This window comes from Periplaneta americana, chromosome 15 (genome assembly GCF_040183065.1).
Source record: "Periplaneta americana isolate PAMFEO1 chromosome 15, P.americana_PAMFEO1_priV1, whole genome shotgun sequence".
In the NCBI taxonomy this organism is placed as follows: domain Eukaryota; kingdom Metazoa; phylum Arthropoda; class Insecta; order Blattodea; family Blattidae; genus Periplaneta; species Periplaneta americana.
Genome location: NC_091131.1, coordinates 92,194,505 through 92,214,429, shown reverse-complemented (window position 1 = coordinate 92,214,429; position 19,925 = coordinate 92,194,505). Strand labels below are relative to the sequence as shown.

At 34.2% G+C, this 19,925-nt stretch overlaps 1 protein-coding gene across 3 annotated transcripts in view; it reads right to left on the bottom strand.

Moving 5' to 3' along the window:
- Window positions 1-19,925, bottom strand: part of LOC138715199 (platelet binding protein GspB) — a 1,124,434-nt gene that overhangs the window by 178,519 nt on the left and 925,990 nt on the right. For all 3 annotated transcript variants that reach the window (XM_069847835.1, XM_069847836.1, XM_069847837.1), the window contains one exon: window positions 2,402-2,574. In XM_069847835.1, the coding sequence (XP_069703936.1) occupies window positions 2,402-2,574 (173 nt within the window). The remainder of the gene's footprint in view (window positions 1-2,401; window positions 2,575-19,925) is intronic.

Genomic DNA, 19,925 nt, shown 5'->3' with positions numbered 1-19,925 from the left:
ATTATACCTCTATTAATTCTCGAACTAAAAATCTATGTTTTCTGGACCAAACAGACTTAAAAATTGCTTTGACAGTATACCACTCCTTGAAATTTAACTTAAGCTTGATTGGGATACAGCCAGAAGCAGATTTACCAATAGGCCAAGGGAGCTACAATCTAGAGCAGCAAATTTTAGGGGTGGCAACGTTTAGGAGGAAATAGACTTTATCGAAATCATTATTCAGTTCGTTTGGCAGAAATCAAGGCGAAATACGTTTAAATTCTATCTCATAACTTACAAATTCCAATTCCTTCTTTAAAATAAAACTCTGAATTCACAAGCCATTTTTATTTCATCATTTATCGAAGGCAAAAGTAAACGGGTAAAAATTGGAAAGAAAGGGACCGAGAAATACAGAGAGTACATATAAACCTTTACAATTTTAATCAGTTATAATTTCCCTCTGGAAGCTAGTATAAACTTGAAATTGAGTTTAATGACCTCAGTTGCTCTGAGAGAATCTCTATTGGTAGACCTACCACTACCATCCATTGTTGATTATTATGGCTATTGTTGGCTATTAGTAATTAATTCGCAGTCTAGTTTTTGCAGCCATAACACGAACATGCAGTTCTCAATTCGGCAGTGTGTTTTTATTGTGAAAACGTATTGGAAGATAAATTCCTTGATTTAAACACAACGGGTATTTCGAACAGTATTCGGTGTCCGCAATATTCCAACCAGGCCAACAATTTTATCGATGGCAAGAAAGACGGAGACAACTGGCTCACTTCTCAGCGAGACTGGAAAACACAGACCTGCAATGAGTCAATATTATGTTGATGATGTTCGAGGGCATTTAGTGAACTCACTAAAGAAATCACAAAACTTATAGCTGGCTTTTTCGGTGATCGCCTAATAAAAAAAATTGTGGCCTCCCAACTCACCGGGCTTCTTAATGGGCTACTTTAAGGACAGAGTGTACAAAAATAGACCGCGGCCACTTGCTGAACTCCGTGAAATCAGCAACAATGACGAGGATACACTTCGGAGAACATCATGGAATATGGTGCGACGAATAGAGTTGAGTATGGATGCTGGTGGAAGACATTTTCAACATTTATTCTGAGGAATCTCCCACAGTTACCCTGTAATTCAGAATAGATTTCACACGTTTTCTATTATTGGTTCAGAAGCTATAAGTCATTAAAATTGTAAAGGTTTATATGTGTCGGTGTGTATTTGGATACCTATGGGTTTCATAATGACAAATCCGCCACTGATTACAGAGAAATTGAGTAAACTATCTTATTAATCTTCATCTTGATCAGAATTCTTACTACCTAGTCCTATAAATAAAATAGAAAATGCAATAGAAAGAATAACAAAAAAGTCAAAACAAACATTGCGCATAAATATAAGCAACAACTACAACGGGCCACCAGCGTGGCTCAGTCGTTAAGGCGCTTGCCTGCAGGTCTGAAGTTGTGCTCGGGCACGGGTTCGATCCCCGCTTGGGCTCATTACCTAGTTGGGTTTTTTTCCGAGGTTTCGCCCAACCGTAAGGTGAATGCCACGCAATCTATGGCGAATCCTCGGCCTCATCTCGCCAAATACCATTTCGCTCTCACCAATCTCATCGACACTAAATAACCTCGTAGCGTCGTTAAATAACCAACTAAAAAAATAACTACTACGAAAATTAAATTAAATTAAAATAGCTACAGTGCACGAAAAGAAATTGTAATTCATAAACAAATAAAAATTATTACAGCTCATCGATAATAGAAGTGGCTATAGATTTAGTTAACAACACAGAACAATGTTGCCAAATGTATAATATCGAGTTAATTACTCATTGTTACTGGTTTTATAGTGTCATCCTTTCATAACATCGCATGCTTCATTACTGTAGTTTGTGATGAAGATAAGCTTCCATAAACATACAAAAGAAATTATAAGTGATGGCAACGGTGGGATTTTTTAAAAATAATTGACAATTTACTGTAATTTTTATTCCGCTTTGTTAAATTTAAGAACACTTAACAATGGCATTCTTGTGATTGGAATGAATGAATTTGAATGCAACATCGAGGTGTACGGAATATAGCTACGTCTGATTTATTCCTTTTATGTCGTTAATAATTTCCATTAGAGCGCTGATTTATTGGCGAAAGCCGCTCTCAAGCAGGAGGGATGACACCAATAAGGAAGTAGTGGTATAACAATGTAAACGATGGAGAATTCGAAGCTTCAAAATGTGGAAATTCGATGCGTTATACTAAAATGAGAACTGTCCGCATTTCAAGGTCACGAATCGTGAATCTCTTCCCGACACGTAACTCTGGTTCTTAGTCGTACATTAGCAATACTGTGATAAGTTCGTTGGCCACCCTGTAGATTAGTGAATAGCACTCACCTGGCAGGCACCCGGCTCACGCTCAAGTCAAGGGTCTGTCCCTGAGGACTGGGCACCTGGGGACTGGCAGTGTGGTGAGGACTGGCAGCTGCTTGAGGACTGCCTCCCACGACGCCCCCTCGCTGACCACCTCCGTAGTGAGGACTCATACTGCTGGCTCCGTACCCCGGCGCCTACAAGAACACATCTAGTACGTCAGCAGTTCCTAACACACAGCAATATCTGCATTTTATCATATTTCCATGAGGTGGACAGATGGCCTTTGGTTTTATTTGATATTAATGTTTAGCATATTGATACTGATATTTGTCAGTCAACTTTACAATTCGTAGTAGATGGACCTTTACATTTCTGCTTTTCGATCCACCATCTCATTAATATACACCACCCTTTTTGTTAACATATTCCTTTGCCAAGCATTTCCTGATTACTCTGAGCCACTGCTTCTCAAACGTTTTTGAAGTGAGGACCATTTTTTATTAAAGTCAGAACAGTTCCGCGGACCACCTTACTCTTGTTCCCTTCGAAAGCAAATTTATAATTTTCGTAACATATTTTGATACCAGTATATTTATATTTTAAAATTGAATTAAGGTTCGATACTTTGGTCCTCTGTTATGAATTCGGGTGGTCCCTGGCTGGGTTACAGGCGCGGCGCCAGATGTGCAGGGAAAAGATGGCGAGAAACACCACGTGTATACTGCTTTAAATCCCTCTTTTGTTGCTGAGATTAGAGTTAGAAGTCGATAGATGGGTAGGGTAATACATTTCATAAAATGTCACCTACTGGGAGAAAAAGTGAAATTCGATTGCCATGTGTCATTTCCGAACTCTCAGATATTAAGCTATAGTGTGATATGCAATTCGTTTGAATTTTATTTTTCCTTCTGTCTTTTTTGAAGGACCACAAGGACAGACCTCGAGGACCACAGGTGGTCCGCGGACCATAGTTTGAGAAACGCTGCTCTGAGCAATGGAGGAATAAAACAGTAGGCATGTTATCCTTTTTTTAAATTAACTTTTAGTCTTCAGAAATTTGAGAACAAACTCCATGAATTAAGAAGTTGTGAAGTCATATCTTCAAAAAACAGTATCGAATGTAGCTACTAGATAGTGTATTAAGATTTTAATATAATATTAAAGGCAGATTATTTTTAACTTTGTCGTAGTGGTGGGGCTTGTATAGTCAAATGATCCTGAGAGCTATGTCGGCAGCAGCGTAGCTACTGGTAGAGCCTTCCATATCGGACAGGTCAAAGGCGACGATCCAGACGAAAAGGGATATCCTAGTCCTCCAGGTTCGGGGTTGGGCGTGAGGTCGATAACCTTATTAAATAAAAAGCACAAAATATTTCGAAAACTGATAATCATAGGTAGGAAGTTCGTACCAAAACAGTAGATTTCAGTTGATTACAGCGAGTAGGCATATAGATCTCACCCGCGCCTGGCTCTGCTCCCGCTCGCTGCAGGCGATAAGCAGTTCACATAAACAACGCATAGTATGATTGTGTGGAACTGTATACACAGTCGTGAATAGTTTGAAGAATATTGTTAATTTATATTAATAGTTTAGCAATTTCATGTTGATTAATTTCATGTTGAGATTTGCCGATAAGCTATTAATGTTTGACTATAGTTATAAGTGTGCAATACCGCCTTTGCTTATCATAGAAGTTTATAAATTTTCATGAACGTTTTCGATACTGATGTATCATCATCAGATGTGTAGTGTTAGATTGATGAAAAATGATGAAAACCTTGCCTATTAGATCTTAATGTGATATTTTCAGGTCATGTTGGTATGGTTGCTTGTACTTAAGTTGATCTATGATATACATGCTGTTATGTTAAGTCACTGGAGTCATGTGATATGATCTAAAATATATGAAATTAAAATAATAATACACTGTTTAGGAATTGTAACCACTATAGGCGTGGTGATAAAATATGAACACTGTAAAACACTTTAAAAGTTTAAAAATCACTTTGATCGTATGTTAGTGGTGTTTGTCGGTACAAAGTTCGTTAATAGGGCAGTTTTTGTTGATCTTGATTCTTGACGTCGGTCTAAAGCGCAGTGTCGTTTTTCGCTAACATGTCTATATTTGTTAAACTGTATGTTGATAAAACGTTTCATCCGATTGTGGTTGATAAAATTGTTGTAAATCATAGATGTATTACTAGTACAATGTGGAGGTTGTCAGGTCCATAAATTTAGTACAGCCTGGCGTGTCTGTAACAATGTGAATAAATATTAATAAATTAATTTGGAAGTTTAGCTGGTATTGTATTAATTTTGGTTTAAACCGTTGGGTTGATAACTATTACGAAAGAAAATTGACTTACGGTTTGACATGTGTTGGTCTGCTCGTGCTTGATGCTGGGCTGATACTAATAGTTTAGGTTTTGAACAAAGTGAGCTATTCTGTTATTATTGTATTATTTACGTAATGTTAATATTATGCATGATTCCAAAAAGTAGACTAATCTGTTATTAATTATGCAAACAGGATTGTGTAGCACGTTTATTTTTTCCGGATTATTCTTCGTTAAATGTTGACGTCGCGTGCTGCTATGCATTCGCTTGCGTTATAGTCCAAGTTCAACATCGAAATTACGATACGAACTTCCTAGCTGCCATTACAATAGAAATGAAAAAATTTCTTGAAAACAATTATGAGTTTAAGAAACCCTATTAGACTCACAAAGCAGTTGTTCACCTGATGATAGTAAGCTATACTGTATCATATTTAAAATTTGCTCCAATAACGTCTTGTGACATAGAACGAATATTTTCAGAGAACAAATTTTTTTTTCTGAACATAAAAGAAGTATTTCTTTTAATAAAATGAAAATTTTCATTGTTATTTGTTATAATGAAGCTAGAATCATAATTTCTATTATTCGGTTGAGAAGCTTTTGTCATCTAGTCTGCTGTCAAAAAATCTGAAAGTTTGAATTTATAAAACAATTATACTACCGGTTGTTCTGTATGGTTGTGAAACTTGGACTCTCACTTTGAGAGAGGAACAGAGATTAAGGGTGTTTGAGAATAAGGTTCTTAGGAAAATATTTGGGGCTAAGAGGGATGAAGTTACAGTAGAATGGAGAAAGTTACGCAACGAAGAACTGCACGCATTGCATTCTTCACCTGACATAATTAGGAACATTAAATCCAGACGTTTGAGATGGGCAGGGCATGTAACACGTATGGGCAAATCCAGAAATGCATATAGAGTGTTAGTTGGGAGACCGGAGGGAATAAGACCTTTGGGGAGGCCAAGACGTAAATGGGAGTATAATATAAAAATGGATTTAAGGGAGATGGGATATGATGGTAGGGACTGGATTAATCTTGCACAGGATAAGGACCGATGGCGGGCTTATGTGAGGGCGGCAATGAACCTCCGGGTTCCATAAAAGCCGTAAGTAAGTATGTAAGTAAGTAAGTAAGTAAGTAAGTAAGTAAGTAAGTATCATAATTGTATGCTTTGTATGTTATTTTCATATTTATGAGTAAATTATTTTAGATTGGGAATTACGAAGTTTATATAATTACAAATTATTGTTTTTTACATTATTCGCTTATTATTTTCTTTTTCTAAGGTCGTGGACTATTGGAGCACATGTTTGGTTACCACCTGATTTGTACGCGTTTGTCGTTCTGGTTCACTGACATTGAGAGTTGCGTTAATACTTTTCATTCGGTAGAGATATAGTCCAAGCTTACACAACAGTTTTGGTACCAACTTCCTAGCTCTCTGCTGATATTAAGCCTCGGAATGAAAATGGTAAATCCCGACGACAACTTAGGCAAAGAAACATGGACTCGTACTTTTGGCACATGGAATGTATGGAACAGGATGCAAAGAAGATTCTTGGAGTGAGGAACTGGAAAAGAAAAACGCTGGATAGGCAGATTTGGAGAGATTTGATTCAGGAGGCCAAGACCCGATATAGGGCTGGAGCGCCATAGTAGTAATAGTAGATTATTTTTAGAGTTTCTTTGCATGGAAATAAATTCTTCAAAAGTTCACGAAATCTTGGTTCTATTTGTGCTATTTGATAACTGAAATTATCATCTCAGAAAGATGTTACTATTAATCATCTACGAGCTTAATAACTGTAGAAGTAATTATAACAATTTGTTTCTAAAAAAATTACAACCTAAATGTCATTAACATTTTATGAGGTGGTTAATCACGATTTTAATTACTCTTACTGGTAGACCTCGTTAAGAATCTCTTTATAATAGCTATGGGACGTAACTGAATGATAGAATGAGTTATATCAACAAAACTGATTAATGTTAATTGACCAATTTGTAACCAATAAAAAGTATTTAATTTGCCTAATAGATAATTTCTGTCTCTTCTTACCAGAATAATTAGAACATTATTTCATGTTAACTGCCTAATTATCTAATTTTTACATTCGTTTAATAAAGTAAGCGTCTAATTAATCCTAAAATAACGACGTGTTATTCAGTTCTTCCCATCAGTTCACAGTGATTTCATGCGGGAGAACAATCTTTTAACATTTTCATTTGTATCAGAGATACATAATGAATTCCATCACTGTTTTTAATATTTGGGAGCATTTTATCAACACTTTTGAACAGATCTACCAATATTTCATATAGGTCTAAATTTATTTATTATTTTGCTAATAATTAAAAACATAACATATATTATATATAGAAAAAACTTTAGCTCGCCCCAGAAAGAGGAGAACTCGTGCTCAGGGGCGGATTCCTGAATTGAAATTAATAATTATACAATACAATTTGTCTTATGTCTACTATGCAATTATAGTATATAAATTTAAATTTACAATTTTTCAATTTTTATAAAATCCATAAGTACATAACTTTTTAAATGTAATACTAGAACTATTAGAATTGACAAGATTAGGATATTTAAATATAAATTTGTTATATATTCTTGGGCCTAAATTACTACTATGATTAAATACTGTAACAGTGTTGCATTTTGGTTCAAACAATCTTAAAGAATTCATACCTTTTGTTCCATAACTATGGGAATACAATTCAAAATTATTTCGATTTTTATGTATGAATTTTATTAATACAATATAATAAATTTGTCTTACGTTAAGTACATTAAAGTCTAAAAACAAATTTTGAGATGGAAAATCATTAGGTTTATGAAGACATATTTTAATTATTTTCTTCTGTAATAAATAAAGTGGATTAAAATTGGATTTAAATGAGCTACCCCATCCTATAATTCCATACATAATTACCGATTGAAATAAAGTAAAATATATTGTGCGTAATAAAGTTATTGACAAGTAATTCCTCAATAAAACAAAATAATATGCTATTTTATGTAATTTATTACAAAGGTAATTAATGTGTTGGTTCCATTTTAAATGATTATCGAAAATTATGGAAATGTTTTGATCTAAGAATTTCCTTCAACTCACTATTTTCTTTGGAATTCAGAACATTTTTAAAAATTATGACGTCATGAAACAAGTGAGATTCAACAATATTTGATCTGATAGCAGTCTTCTTCATAATATGGACTGTTTTAAGAATATTGCATTCATTCAATGTCACCTCCAATGTTGCCATTTTAGCGAATTCCAATGTCACAAACAGTGGTGGGGAATGATAAGAAAACAGCCGCAGATATTCCCAGTTTTCTTTTTTAAGCCATTAATTCTTAAAATATTTCCCAAAAATCTCTTTCGGGACAACGGGACATATTCGCGAAAAAAGGGACGTTCCCATATTTTATGGGACGCTTGGAAATCTCAAATATTGAGATACTGTATGTAAATACGTACCCTGAAATTTTATTTTCTCTGCTATTATTTTCTGGTGTTAAAAGTATTTATTATGACTGAATAAAAATATAATTTATGAATTTTTATGTTTTTATATATTTTAAATTAATATTATTAATATTTTTTAGGAAAGGAACCAGTCCGTAGAAAAATTTGCATCAATAATAAGATCATCGAACAAGTTAAAAATTTTAGTTATCTCGGTTACCAAATTTCATATGAAGGAGAAAAACATTTGAATGAGAAAATTATTAAATTCAACAGAGCAATGGGGATAATTAATCAGATATTAACACCAACCTTAGTATAAAAACACAAGCGCACCAGAATTTATAAAACATTGGCCAGACCTATACTCTGTTTTGGTAGTGAAGCTTGGACGATTCGTAATATTGATTCACAAAGATTAACGGCGGCAGAAATGAGATTTATGCGTCGTACAGAGGGATATACGAGAATTTGATACACATTAGAAATTTTGACATTATGAAAGAACTGCAGATTGAACCGATTACGGAATACCTACAGAAATACGAACAAAACTGGAGATCACATGTCATCAGAATGCCTCGTTCTAGAATTCCACGCCAAATTTTAAATTATCGTCCTGTGGGCAGGAGATCCTTGGGCAGACCGTTCAAGCGTTGACAAGAGACCGTAACGGGCCACTAGGCCCAAAACATGCAAGGATGATGATGATGATGATAATGATGATGATGATGAAATTAATATTAGGTACTTAAACATTTTTGGGTTCAGTTGATACATTATTAATTACTTCCAGATACTTTATCTCTTCATCATACGAGGCTATGTTTATATTGTTAACATTTGTTATACTCTTTAATTTTGATGGGCATATTAGGTAGAGATTTTTAATGGATGACGTTGCTATTTTATTACTTTCAGTATGAAACTGCATTTGTTACAACATTGTTTGGTATATATTCTACATTTTTTTCACCATAGGGTAATACATCTGATAAATAAGCTATATGTAAATTTGCCCTTGGGTTTTTATATAATACGGCCCTACTCCTTGAACTTGAACCTCCTACATCTATATTAAGTATTAAATTACATAATTCTGAGTGTTGTCTTATACAGTGTAAATGTCCGATTATTAAAGACTCCTCTGAAGTTAAGTATTTAGGCATAATTTTCGATAATCATTTAAAATAGAATCAACACATTAATTACCTTTGTAATAAATTACGTAAAATAGTATATTATTTTGTTTTATTGAGGAATTACTTGTCAAGAAGTTCATTACGCACAATATATTTAACTTTATTTCAATCGGTATTTATGTATGGAATTATAGGATGTGATAGCTCATTTAAATCCAATTTTAATCCACTTTATTTATTACAGAAGAAAATAATTAAAATATGTCTTCATAAACCCATTGATTTTCCATCTCAAAATTTGTTTTTAGACTTTAATGTACTTAACGTAAGACAAATTTATTATATTGTATTAATAAAATTCATACATAAAAATCGAAATAATTTTGAATTGTATTCTCATAGTTATCAAACAAAAGGTATGAATTCTTTAAGATTGTTGAACCAAAATGCAACACTGTTACAGTATTTAATCATAGTAGTAATTTAGGCCCAAGGTCTTATTGCAGTAAACTCAATAAAACGCAAAAGATTTAGGAAACCTGAGGAGGATGCTACATTTCACGACAATTCTTATGGTTACAAGGTACGGGTTAAGAGGGAGGATGCAGTGATTGAAGTCCCTGTATGCAGCAAAGCTTTTGTGTCGGTGCATGGAATTACCAAGAAGAGGCGAGAAGTAATTCAGAGGTACTTGAAAGAAGGAGTCTCACCCAAAGATCGCCGAGGTAGCCACAAAAACAGAAAAAAATAATCTAAGTGAGGATACGTTGAAAGCTGTGTGTGATCATATTTCGTCATATAAAGAGAGACAGAGTCATTATAGTTTACATGATTCCAAACGCATGTATCTTCCAGAGGATTTGAATGTCACTATGATGCATAATCACTTCAGAGAGCGGTATCCAAATCTAAATGTTCCTTATCAGACGTTTATTGCAATATTTAATGAAAAATTTAACATAAAGTTTGGTTATCCCAGAACTGATACCTGTAGTGTATGTGATGAGTTTGTAACAGAAGTTGAATCTCTGAAGAAAAAAAATACTTAATGTTCCAGTGTCTGATAATGAACATAAATTAGTTGAGAAGAAAATACAAGATCTTACCACAGCCAACAGAATACATAAATTGAAGGCAGATGTTTTCTATACAAGGAAAAGAGCAGCTCGGATAAACAGTGAAAAATGTTCGGAACGGGAGGCAATAGCTATGGACTATAAAAAAATTTGAATCTACCTAATGTTACGTCGAATGATGCATATTATCGCAGACAGCTTGGATTTTACAGTTTTAAAATTCACGTTATATCAACTAAAGAGTCACTTTTTATGCTTATGACGAAACCATTGCTAATAAATGTGCAAATGAAGTATGTTCATTTTCCCATCACTTCATCATGTGCCATATGAATCAAAATGTTCGATATCTTGAGATATTTTGTGATTCAGCTTGTGGCCAAAACAAGAATTGGACTGTTTTTAGACTAATGCATTACATTGTACATCACACTCACAGATTACACTGAATCAAAATAACTTTCCCAATACGTGGTCACTCGTATTTAGGGTGCGATAAAAATTTTGGGCTAGTTAATCAGCAAAAAAGAGCTGAACCGCCAGACGACTGGATCCAGGAACTACAATCAGCAAGGCAAAAACCTTGTCCTTTCACAGTAACACAGTTGGACCAAAGCCTTGTTCGAAACTGGTCAGCACTTCTGGAGAAGAAATATCTTCGCAAGTGTTCCTTCGCAACACGACCAGTGAAATAAATTGTTGCAGACCGATCACATCCTAGATTTTTTAAGTATAGGACCACCTATAATGGAGCATGGGCGGAGAGTGTAGTGAACAGCCCTGGATCGCTACCACAAGATGCTTCTTCGCATTGCAGAGAGTTCATCTTACCAGAAAAAACATACAAAGGTAAGTGAATTTTTTTTATTGAAATAAAAACGAAAATAGTTATTGCAAGCATTTCATGCTCTTAATATTTCTTTCTGTTCTTCTCTTTTTAGGTCCATTACCAGTGTCAAAGGAGAAGTACAACGATCTTCAAGAACTCAAAAAATTCTGTGGAGAGGAAGCAAGAGGATTCTATGAGAAATTGCCGAGAAAGGATTAATTGGTGTGAAAAATGTGATATTATTTCTGTAGTGCTCGGGAAAAGTGGCACAAGTCAAAAATGTTAATTTTACATTAGAAGGAAAAAAAACTGTCTTCACACTGGTTAATGTCAATTTGATTTTTTTCTCTATGAATTATTCTAATGGGAGAAATACTTTGTCTCTTTTCCCAATCGATCAGATGTTCCGTAAGTTGTTAATAAACTAATAAAAAAATTGAGGAAATTGACTTATGCCACTTTTCCCAAGCATTGCAGAATTGATAAAATTAATTTCATTCCATGCTAAATTTATATAGTTAATGTGATTTCTAACAATTAAACAAAATTCACCCGTCAATAATACAATATATATGGACATTCCCCATTTTTAACATAACAAAATGTGAGTTTGGGTTCTATTTTTTATTTAACTAATGAGGAATGTGTATCAAGGCTATAATATACTGTTCCAGATATGTATATTTGATAAAGGTATAAGCTGAAAATAAATTCAAAAATAAAAACTCATTTTATAAAAAGGTACAAAAGATTTAAACTTTAAAACCTTAATATCTCAAAAGCAATGAAAATGGACATTCCCCCTTTTTGCTAATAGCCCTTCATATCCTAATCTTGTCAATTCTAATAGTTCTAGTATTAAATTTGAAAAAGTTATGTATGGATTTTATAAAAACTGAAAAATTGTAAATTTAAATGTATATACTATAAGCTTAATTGCATAGTAGACATAAGACAAATTGTATTGTATAATTATTAATTTCAATTCAGGAATCCGCCCCTGAGCACGAGTTCTACTCTTTCAGGGGCGAGCTAAAGTTTTCCTGTATATATTATATTTTATGTTACAATTATTAGCAAAATAATAAATAAATAAATAAATAAATAAATAAATAAATAAATAAATAAATTTACTGAAAATGATGCAAAATTACAGTGTACTCTTGTATTCAGTTATGTTACTAATGAAATTGTTATAATTTCACATTACGTCTTTTTAAGTTCGTTATTTACATGCGGCTGAGGACAATATACTGTTGTGACAGCATGAATTAAAATGCTCGTTCACGATCTCTACTTTAAAATGAAATGTTTGCTTATGACTACACGTATCATTCATAGGACCTACATCATAATGTATTACTTACACTGTCTTTATTTACTATTTTCTGTCTTGATGCTTTGTTCTTGGTACGCATGAAATGTCTATACATACGTCTTTCATATTTTGCAGCACTAGCACTTCTGTAAGTCCTACCACGTCTCCTTGGACGTCCACGGGCCCTTATCATAATAGAAAAACTTAGTAATGAAATAAGAATCACAAAATATTTTTTTCCACCAATTTTTCCATTGAAATTTTTACACAACCAGGTGTTGACACAACCCACTTCATTTACAATAACTGTTTTCTGTCAAACGAAGACAACAATCGAAAACTTATAGCACAGTCTAGTATCTACAGTCACGAAGCTCAATACGTAGGGAATATGTATCCATAGATAGTTACTAACTACTGGAATCGCTACTATCGCTTCATCACAAACAATGCGAAATAGTACCGGCACAGTCTATTGTTCCTAGTACCCTCAGCAACTCAAGCTTCGTGACTGTATGTACTAGACTGCTTATGGCTCGTAAAACAAACGAAAGAAGGAAATAATCTAAAATGTACCTATATTCTGCGAAACAAACGAATGCAGCAAAGCGGTCGACTGTAATGTAACGTGCTAACAGTTCTTTTTTTAGTTTTAAAATAATTCAATATCCAAATTTTAATAAAGTTATATTTTTTCCGCAATTATGACGTTAATAGTTTCCGACTGAAACATCACATAACATCACATGTATTATGGTGTTCTCAAAATTTTGATGCCAAATTCAAATTAAATATACTGATTTCGAATAGTGAAAGAACCGCAGTCTCAGAGTTTCCTTTTAAGAAGCTGACGCTGATGATATTTTGGCAACAGATACAAGGAGTTTTTTTTCACAACGTTTATTCATTCATGGTTTTTTGCCCAAGACTAGGTCTTTCACTGCAAACTCAGCATTTTTCAATATTCTTATTTTCCGTCTTACTTTTAGTCTCTAATTCATGTAAATTTTGCTTGTAAATTGTAAACTTCTGTTTCACAATCTGAATTTATAAAGTTTAACTTTAGAAATAAAACAAAATCTGTACAAATGACATTTTTCATATCTTACATGTGTCTTTTTTTACAATTAACGAATAGTTTAATGTGAATGTAACTTATAAAGTTATCACATTTTCTATACTTAAATTGTACTTACATGTGGGAAATTTAAGGGGACACTATGGTGAAATAATGGCGAAAAATTAAGAAAATCGATTTAAAAATTTATTGTGACTCTCTATTTAGACCGAGCTCAAAAAGCTAATTAATTTATGTTCCCATGACTATTTTCAATCTTTTGAGCTAATATGAATTAAAAATTGTGAAAATTGTGACGCAAGGAGCCTTTTTAGTGACGTCAATATAAAATACATTTAAAAAATACCATTTCGAAACTATTAGCCCTAATGGCACAAAATTTTGTACAGATGATAGTACTGTAGGTATATTTAAGTAGTTTAAATTTAATACATTTTGGATGAAAATTGCAAAAGTTTTAAAACTCACAGAAGTGTTCCCTTAAAAGTGCAACAAATTACGCATGTAAGGAAATAAATAAATAAATAAATACGTAAATAAATAAACAGAGAAATAAATAAATACAATTTACTAAATTTATTTATCCAATAAATTTCATGTGTAACTGAGCTTCAATAAGAGTTGAACTAAAGCAGTTGTATTTTATTGTAGGTCTATTTAGCAGCAGTTCTAATATACAGCGTGGAAGTGAAATAATCCTGCAGATTTTCAGAGCGAATAGCCCATGTTGTATTTAACAAAAAAGTGTGGTGGAAAGTTCATAGTTTTCTCAGAACTTTTTTCCAAATGTTTAACACTGTCTTACTTGGAAACTATTGCAAGTAGGATCATGAGTTTTGTCCATGCCAATAAAAGATCTAATATAGAATCATCTATCTCTCTGGTGTATTTCAATAGCGTGCATGGTTTATGTGTAAATTTAATTTAAAAACCACTAATTTCAAGCCAGTGAACGATGCGAACAGATTGCAAACGTCATAGCTAGAGAAGGAGACTCACGTACAGAGACATACCTGAGTTCGTTGACCTCTTATATGTTTATTACAAGAAGAAAGACGACTGTGTTAGCGGCGATGTTGCCAGACTGCTGAAACTTCCAACTTAATTTTATAATTAACCGAGCATTTAATCACGAAACGTAATATAGGTTTTCTATTCCTTTAAGTGTACCCTCTATCGTCCCTTTCAATCTGCAGGGTTATTTCACTTCCACCCTGTATTTAATTTTAACAGAGAAGGCGTAATATTTTGCAGCCAAGAACTATATTGCGGCATGATATTGAAAGTATTTATCTCCAAATTTTTAAGGATTCTATACGTATACTAAATACTCATGTTTATTCTACATATTAACGTTGTTATTGTATCAGAATTTTATTATATTTATAGTTAGTAATGTAGTTTCCAAATTAGCACAGTTTTTATGTTAATTAGTTAAATTAAATTGTTGTATTGTAATCTGAATCTGAATCGCCATCTGGTTTCTCAGGCAGATGTGGGTAAAATGAAACGTTTGAAATGAGTCCCGACATACTGTAATGGAAGCACTGCTACAAGATACAGAACTTAATATTTAGAATCTAATAACTTTGTATTACGGTACGTGGGCTGTTTGATAAATCTGTGAATTTCGATGAAAGGATGGTCATTTTTTGTTGCGGCTTCATGGTTGGTAAGATTGATTGTTCAAAAGATTGCATAAACAATTTGAATAAGTTATGTTATGACATATAAATATAAATATATTCCATTACTCTTGCTGAGATGAAGTATTTTTGTACTCTTCTCAATTTTTGTTTATTCATTTGTATATTTGTTTACTTGTCTCACACTATTGCACGTTGCCATTATCACGGCTAAAGATAAACTCTACAGCCCTGCATTAAATAAATAAAAAAATGTTATGACATACAGTTCATTGTTGACAGCGATCTGAAGTGGTCAGTGTGACAGCTGCGATAGAAAATGGAAAAAAAAAATCGAGTTTCGTGAAGTTTCATTTGAAGGGTTGGACTGCCGCAAAAATCAAAACAGAACTGGATGAAGTTCACGTGGTCATTGAAGACCATTTACTTTTGGATCAATGAATTTAAACGTAGTCGTATTATCGCCGCGCTCTCATGGTAACTTTCGGCAGGTCTTTGAAATTCAATTGTATTATTGTTTTCAATTTCTTATGTCGCCGCTCCAATCACTCGCCTCAATTTCAATATTGCAACCAATAAGCTGCTTCCATTATTAAATGACACCTACTTATCAATTCCACGCAGACTAAAACCGAGGTTGCAATGTCTTGTGCTGAGGTCGAACATTAAGGTATGTGATTAAAAAATGATTATTAAAGAGTTATTATTAAGAGTTAAGAATGTCAACGTACTCGTATGTGAAATAATAATAATGATAATAATCATAATAATACTTATTTACTATTTTGCACGGGGATAAATTCCTATTCCCTTTTAATAATAAGCCATCACCTGATTGACAGAGTGACCGACTATCTGACAGGGTCATTGACGGAGTGACTGACAGGGTGAGTGAATGAACGAATGACATGGTAACTGACTGATCGTCTGACAGGGTAACCGACTGAGCGGCTGACAAGGTGACTGACCGAGCGACTGACAGGGTGACCGACGAATGACTGCGAAGGTGACTGATTGATCTACCGACAGGGTAACTGATCGATCGACTGACAGGATGACTGACTGATCGACTTACAGGGTAACTGACTGATCGACTGACAGGGTAACTGACCGATCGACTGACAGGGTAACTGACCGATCGACTGACAGGATAACTGACCGATCGACTGACAGGGTAACTAACCGATCGAGTGACAGGGTAACTAACCGATCGAGTGACAGGGTAACTAACCGATCGACTGACAGGGTAACTGACTGATCGACTGACAGGGTAACTGACTGATCGACTGACAGGATAACTGACCGATCGAGTGACAGGGTAACTGACTGATCGTCTGACAGGGTAACCAACTGAGCGGCTGACTGGTTAACTGACTGATCGACTGACAGGGTAACCGACCGAGCGACTGACAGGGTGACTGACGAGCGACTGACAGGGTGATTGACGAGCGACTGAGAAGGTGACTGATTGATCGACCGACAGGGTAACTGAATGAGCGAATAATAATAATAATAATAATAATAATAATAATAATAATAATAATAATAATAGCCATTTAACAATATAACAAACTAGTGCTTATTCTTATCGAGGAAGTAGACGTGACAACGTGGCGCTTAGAGTGAAACCTACAGAGCAACAATCGGTGGGAAAAATTATGTTTTAAAAGCACACCTCACGTTATTGTATGATGCCGACATGTTAACCATAAGAGCGCGGCGATAATACATGCACCGAAGATGACGCGCGGTCCGGCCGTCCAATTTTTGTCACTACATAGAGCACCACTGACAAAATCCATGACAAGGTAATGCAAGACCGTCGAATAAAAATTCGTTAGATTGTTGAGACTGTAGACATCTCAACTGAGCGTGTGCACGAAAAACTGACAATGCTCTTTCACCAGGACAATGCTCTGTCCCACATCAGCGATCAGAATGGCGAAAGTGCATGAAATGGACTTTGAGTTGGTTGTTCTCATCCACCCTATTCACCAGACTTAGCCCCAAGTGACTTCCATTTCCTAACTTGAAAATTTGGCTTGGTGGGAAGAAATTTTCATCAAATCAGAAAGTGGTCATCGCCGTCAACGAGTATTTTGCAGGGTTTGACAGAACCTACTTTCTCGAAGGGATGAAAAAGCTGGAAATGCGCTGGATCAAGTGTATATCCATCCATGTCGAAAAATAAAGTGAGTTGTTGCCTTTTTTACCAGACTTATCAAACCAACCTAGTACTTTGCATAGGATGGCTTACTAGGTATCAGTTCCATGCAATAATAAACATTAATTTGATGGAGTTTTTAAGTCTTCAATGTGCAGATATACTTTTCTCGATCAAAAATTTTAATCCTACTGTCATTAGTAATGTGAAAAGAAACAATGCTGAACAATCCTTTATCTGTTGAATTTCGTAGTCCCTATAATCATTTAAATCATAAACCAATCAAAGTACTGGCATAACCAATCGATCACATCACTTAAGTAGCGAAATCTGAAGACTTTGTTCTCTCCTTAATCACACATTTCTTTACATCCAATTTCTTTACATCTTCCAACATTCCATTTGAAATATGATTTGGCGAACTTTACGTAATACATTTTAGGATGAAATATAAACATATCTATCGATAGATGTGTCCCGCGCCGTGGCGTCGTGGTCTAAGGCATCCTGTCTAGGACTCTCGTTACGGAATGCTCGCTGGTTCGAGTCTTCATGGGGGAAGAAATATTCTCATGAAATTTCGGCCAGTGTATGGGACCGATGCCCACCCAGCATCGTGATGCACTTGGGGAGCTACGATAAGTAACGAAATCCGGTTGCGAATGCCAGCTATAACGGCTGGGAGGATCATCGTGCTAACCACACGACACCTCCATTCTGGTTGGATGATCGTCCACCTCTCCTTCGGCATGTGGGCATGAGGCCAGCAGCCGGCTGGTTGGTCTGGGCCCTTCACGAGCTGTAGCGCCACGGATTATTATTGATAGCGGTAAAAATACGGCTACTTTAGCTCTGCTTTTAGAGACTGTTCGAAAATTGTTGGCTATAATGCATAATCGTATACTGTTTCAGTTTGTAAATGTATTTACTGATTGCGTAAAGCTTGTCAAACTTAAAAAATTAATGAGATTGTAGTGTGTAACAGAGTTTACAAGCATTCGTAATTTTTTACTTGTGATTTGTAAATTGTTAATTTGCAATTTGTAAATATTGTGAAACTGACCTGTAGTAATACAACATTAATATTTCGCATTTTTTTCAGGATTTCCTTTGATAGAAGTGGGAGTGAGGGGGAACTAAAAACGATAACAAAGTTTACACTTTCCCTTAGGCCTTCATTTACATAATATATTTTTTTAATCTAAATCTACAATTTAGTTTTTTTGAAAAATTTACATCTATAATGAAGATGATGTAGTAGAGAATTTAGAAGAAAATACTACAAAGGAAGAAGATACAAAATAACGGGGAAATGCGATGATGAAATAGAGGAGATACAGGAAATTTTGGATGCAGAGAAGTGAAACAAAGGAAATTACGAAAATGAATTACATGTGTTGAGAATTACAATAGAGAATTAAAAAAAACATTTATTCCCCATTTTAAAGCCCCTTTCTTCGTATAGTTATCATTGCCTATTTATAGTCCTTTCTCTCAGGCACGTAGTCCTACCGAAGAGGGATGTTCAGGATGTCCGTACATTCCCGAACACCATCGAAAACAGTTGCTGAGACTTGATGTAAGGTAAATATGAAATTTAATAATATCCTTGACTTCTTTAAAGAAAGTCGGTTGCTAAGCAATGCGAAAGTTGTGAAAATATAAATAAGTTTTGTTTTGTCACAGCTTAGGTTCTAATATAACTACATGATTTTTTCTTTTTGTGCTCTCTTTCTATTCTTTAAATAAGTAGACTACTACAAGTTCTAATACATTGCCGTACTTCTTAAAAATAATTAAGTTTTAATTTATAATTACAGTACATGCACATAAATCAGTACGATTTTCTCTTTTATTACATTTCAGACTTAAAACAAATTTTAATCGCATTGACTCAGAAGTAATATAAGGCACTCTTGCCAGAAACAATATGGTCTTGGGAGGGACATAGGTTGATTTATTTTTTATTTCAGCAATTTATTTTTCTCTCATATAAAGAAATGTAGGGCAGAATTGGTTCCATATATTTCAATAAATATGACATGAAAGCATTATTATACATTTGGTAAAATAGCCTGAATATTTCACATAATAAAATAGTTACTATTCAACGAAGTGTAATTACTTGGAAAGTGTAGGTTTCAGGAAACAGCGTTTGATGTAAAATGTATATTATTGATCATTATAGCGCCTCGAATTGAATATCCACATTTATTAAATAAAAATACTCTCTGAATAAGCTGATATACAGGGCTCTCATTAAAAAACTTCTAAGTCTAAATAACTAATTATTCGTATTTAATTTAATTTAAACAAAAAATACGTAATTTTAGATATTGAAAGGGAAGTTTAAAACCAGCGTTAATTGCATTTTAAGTTTAACCCCCTGACTTCTCCCCACCACCTTCAAAATTTCAAATGACACGCCTCTATTATGATACTTAAATTTGAAAAAGTGTTAAATTGTTT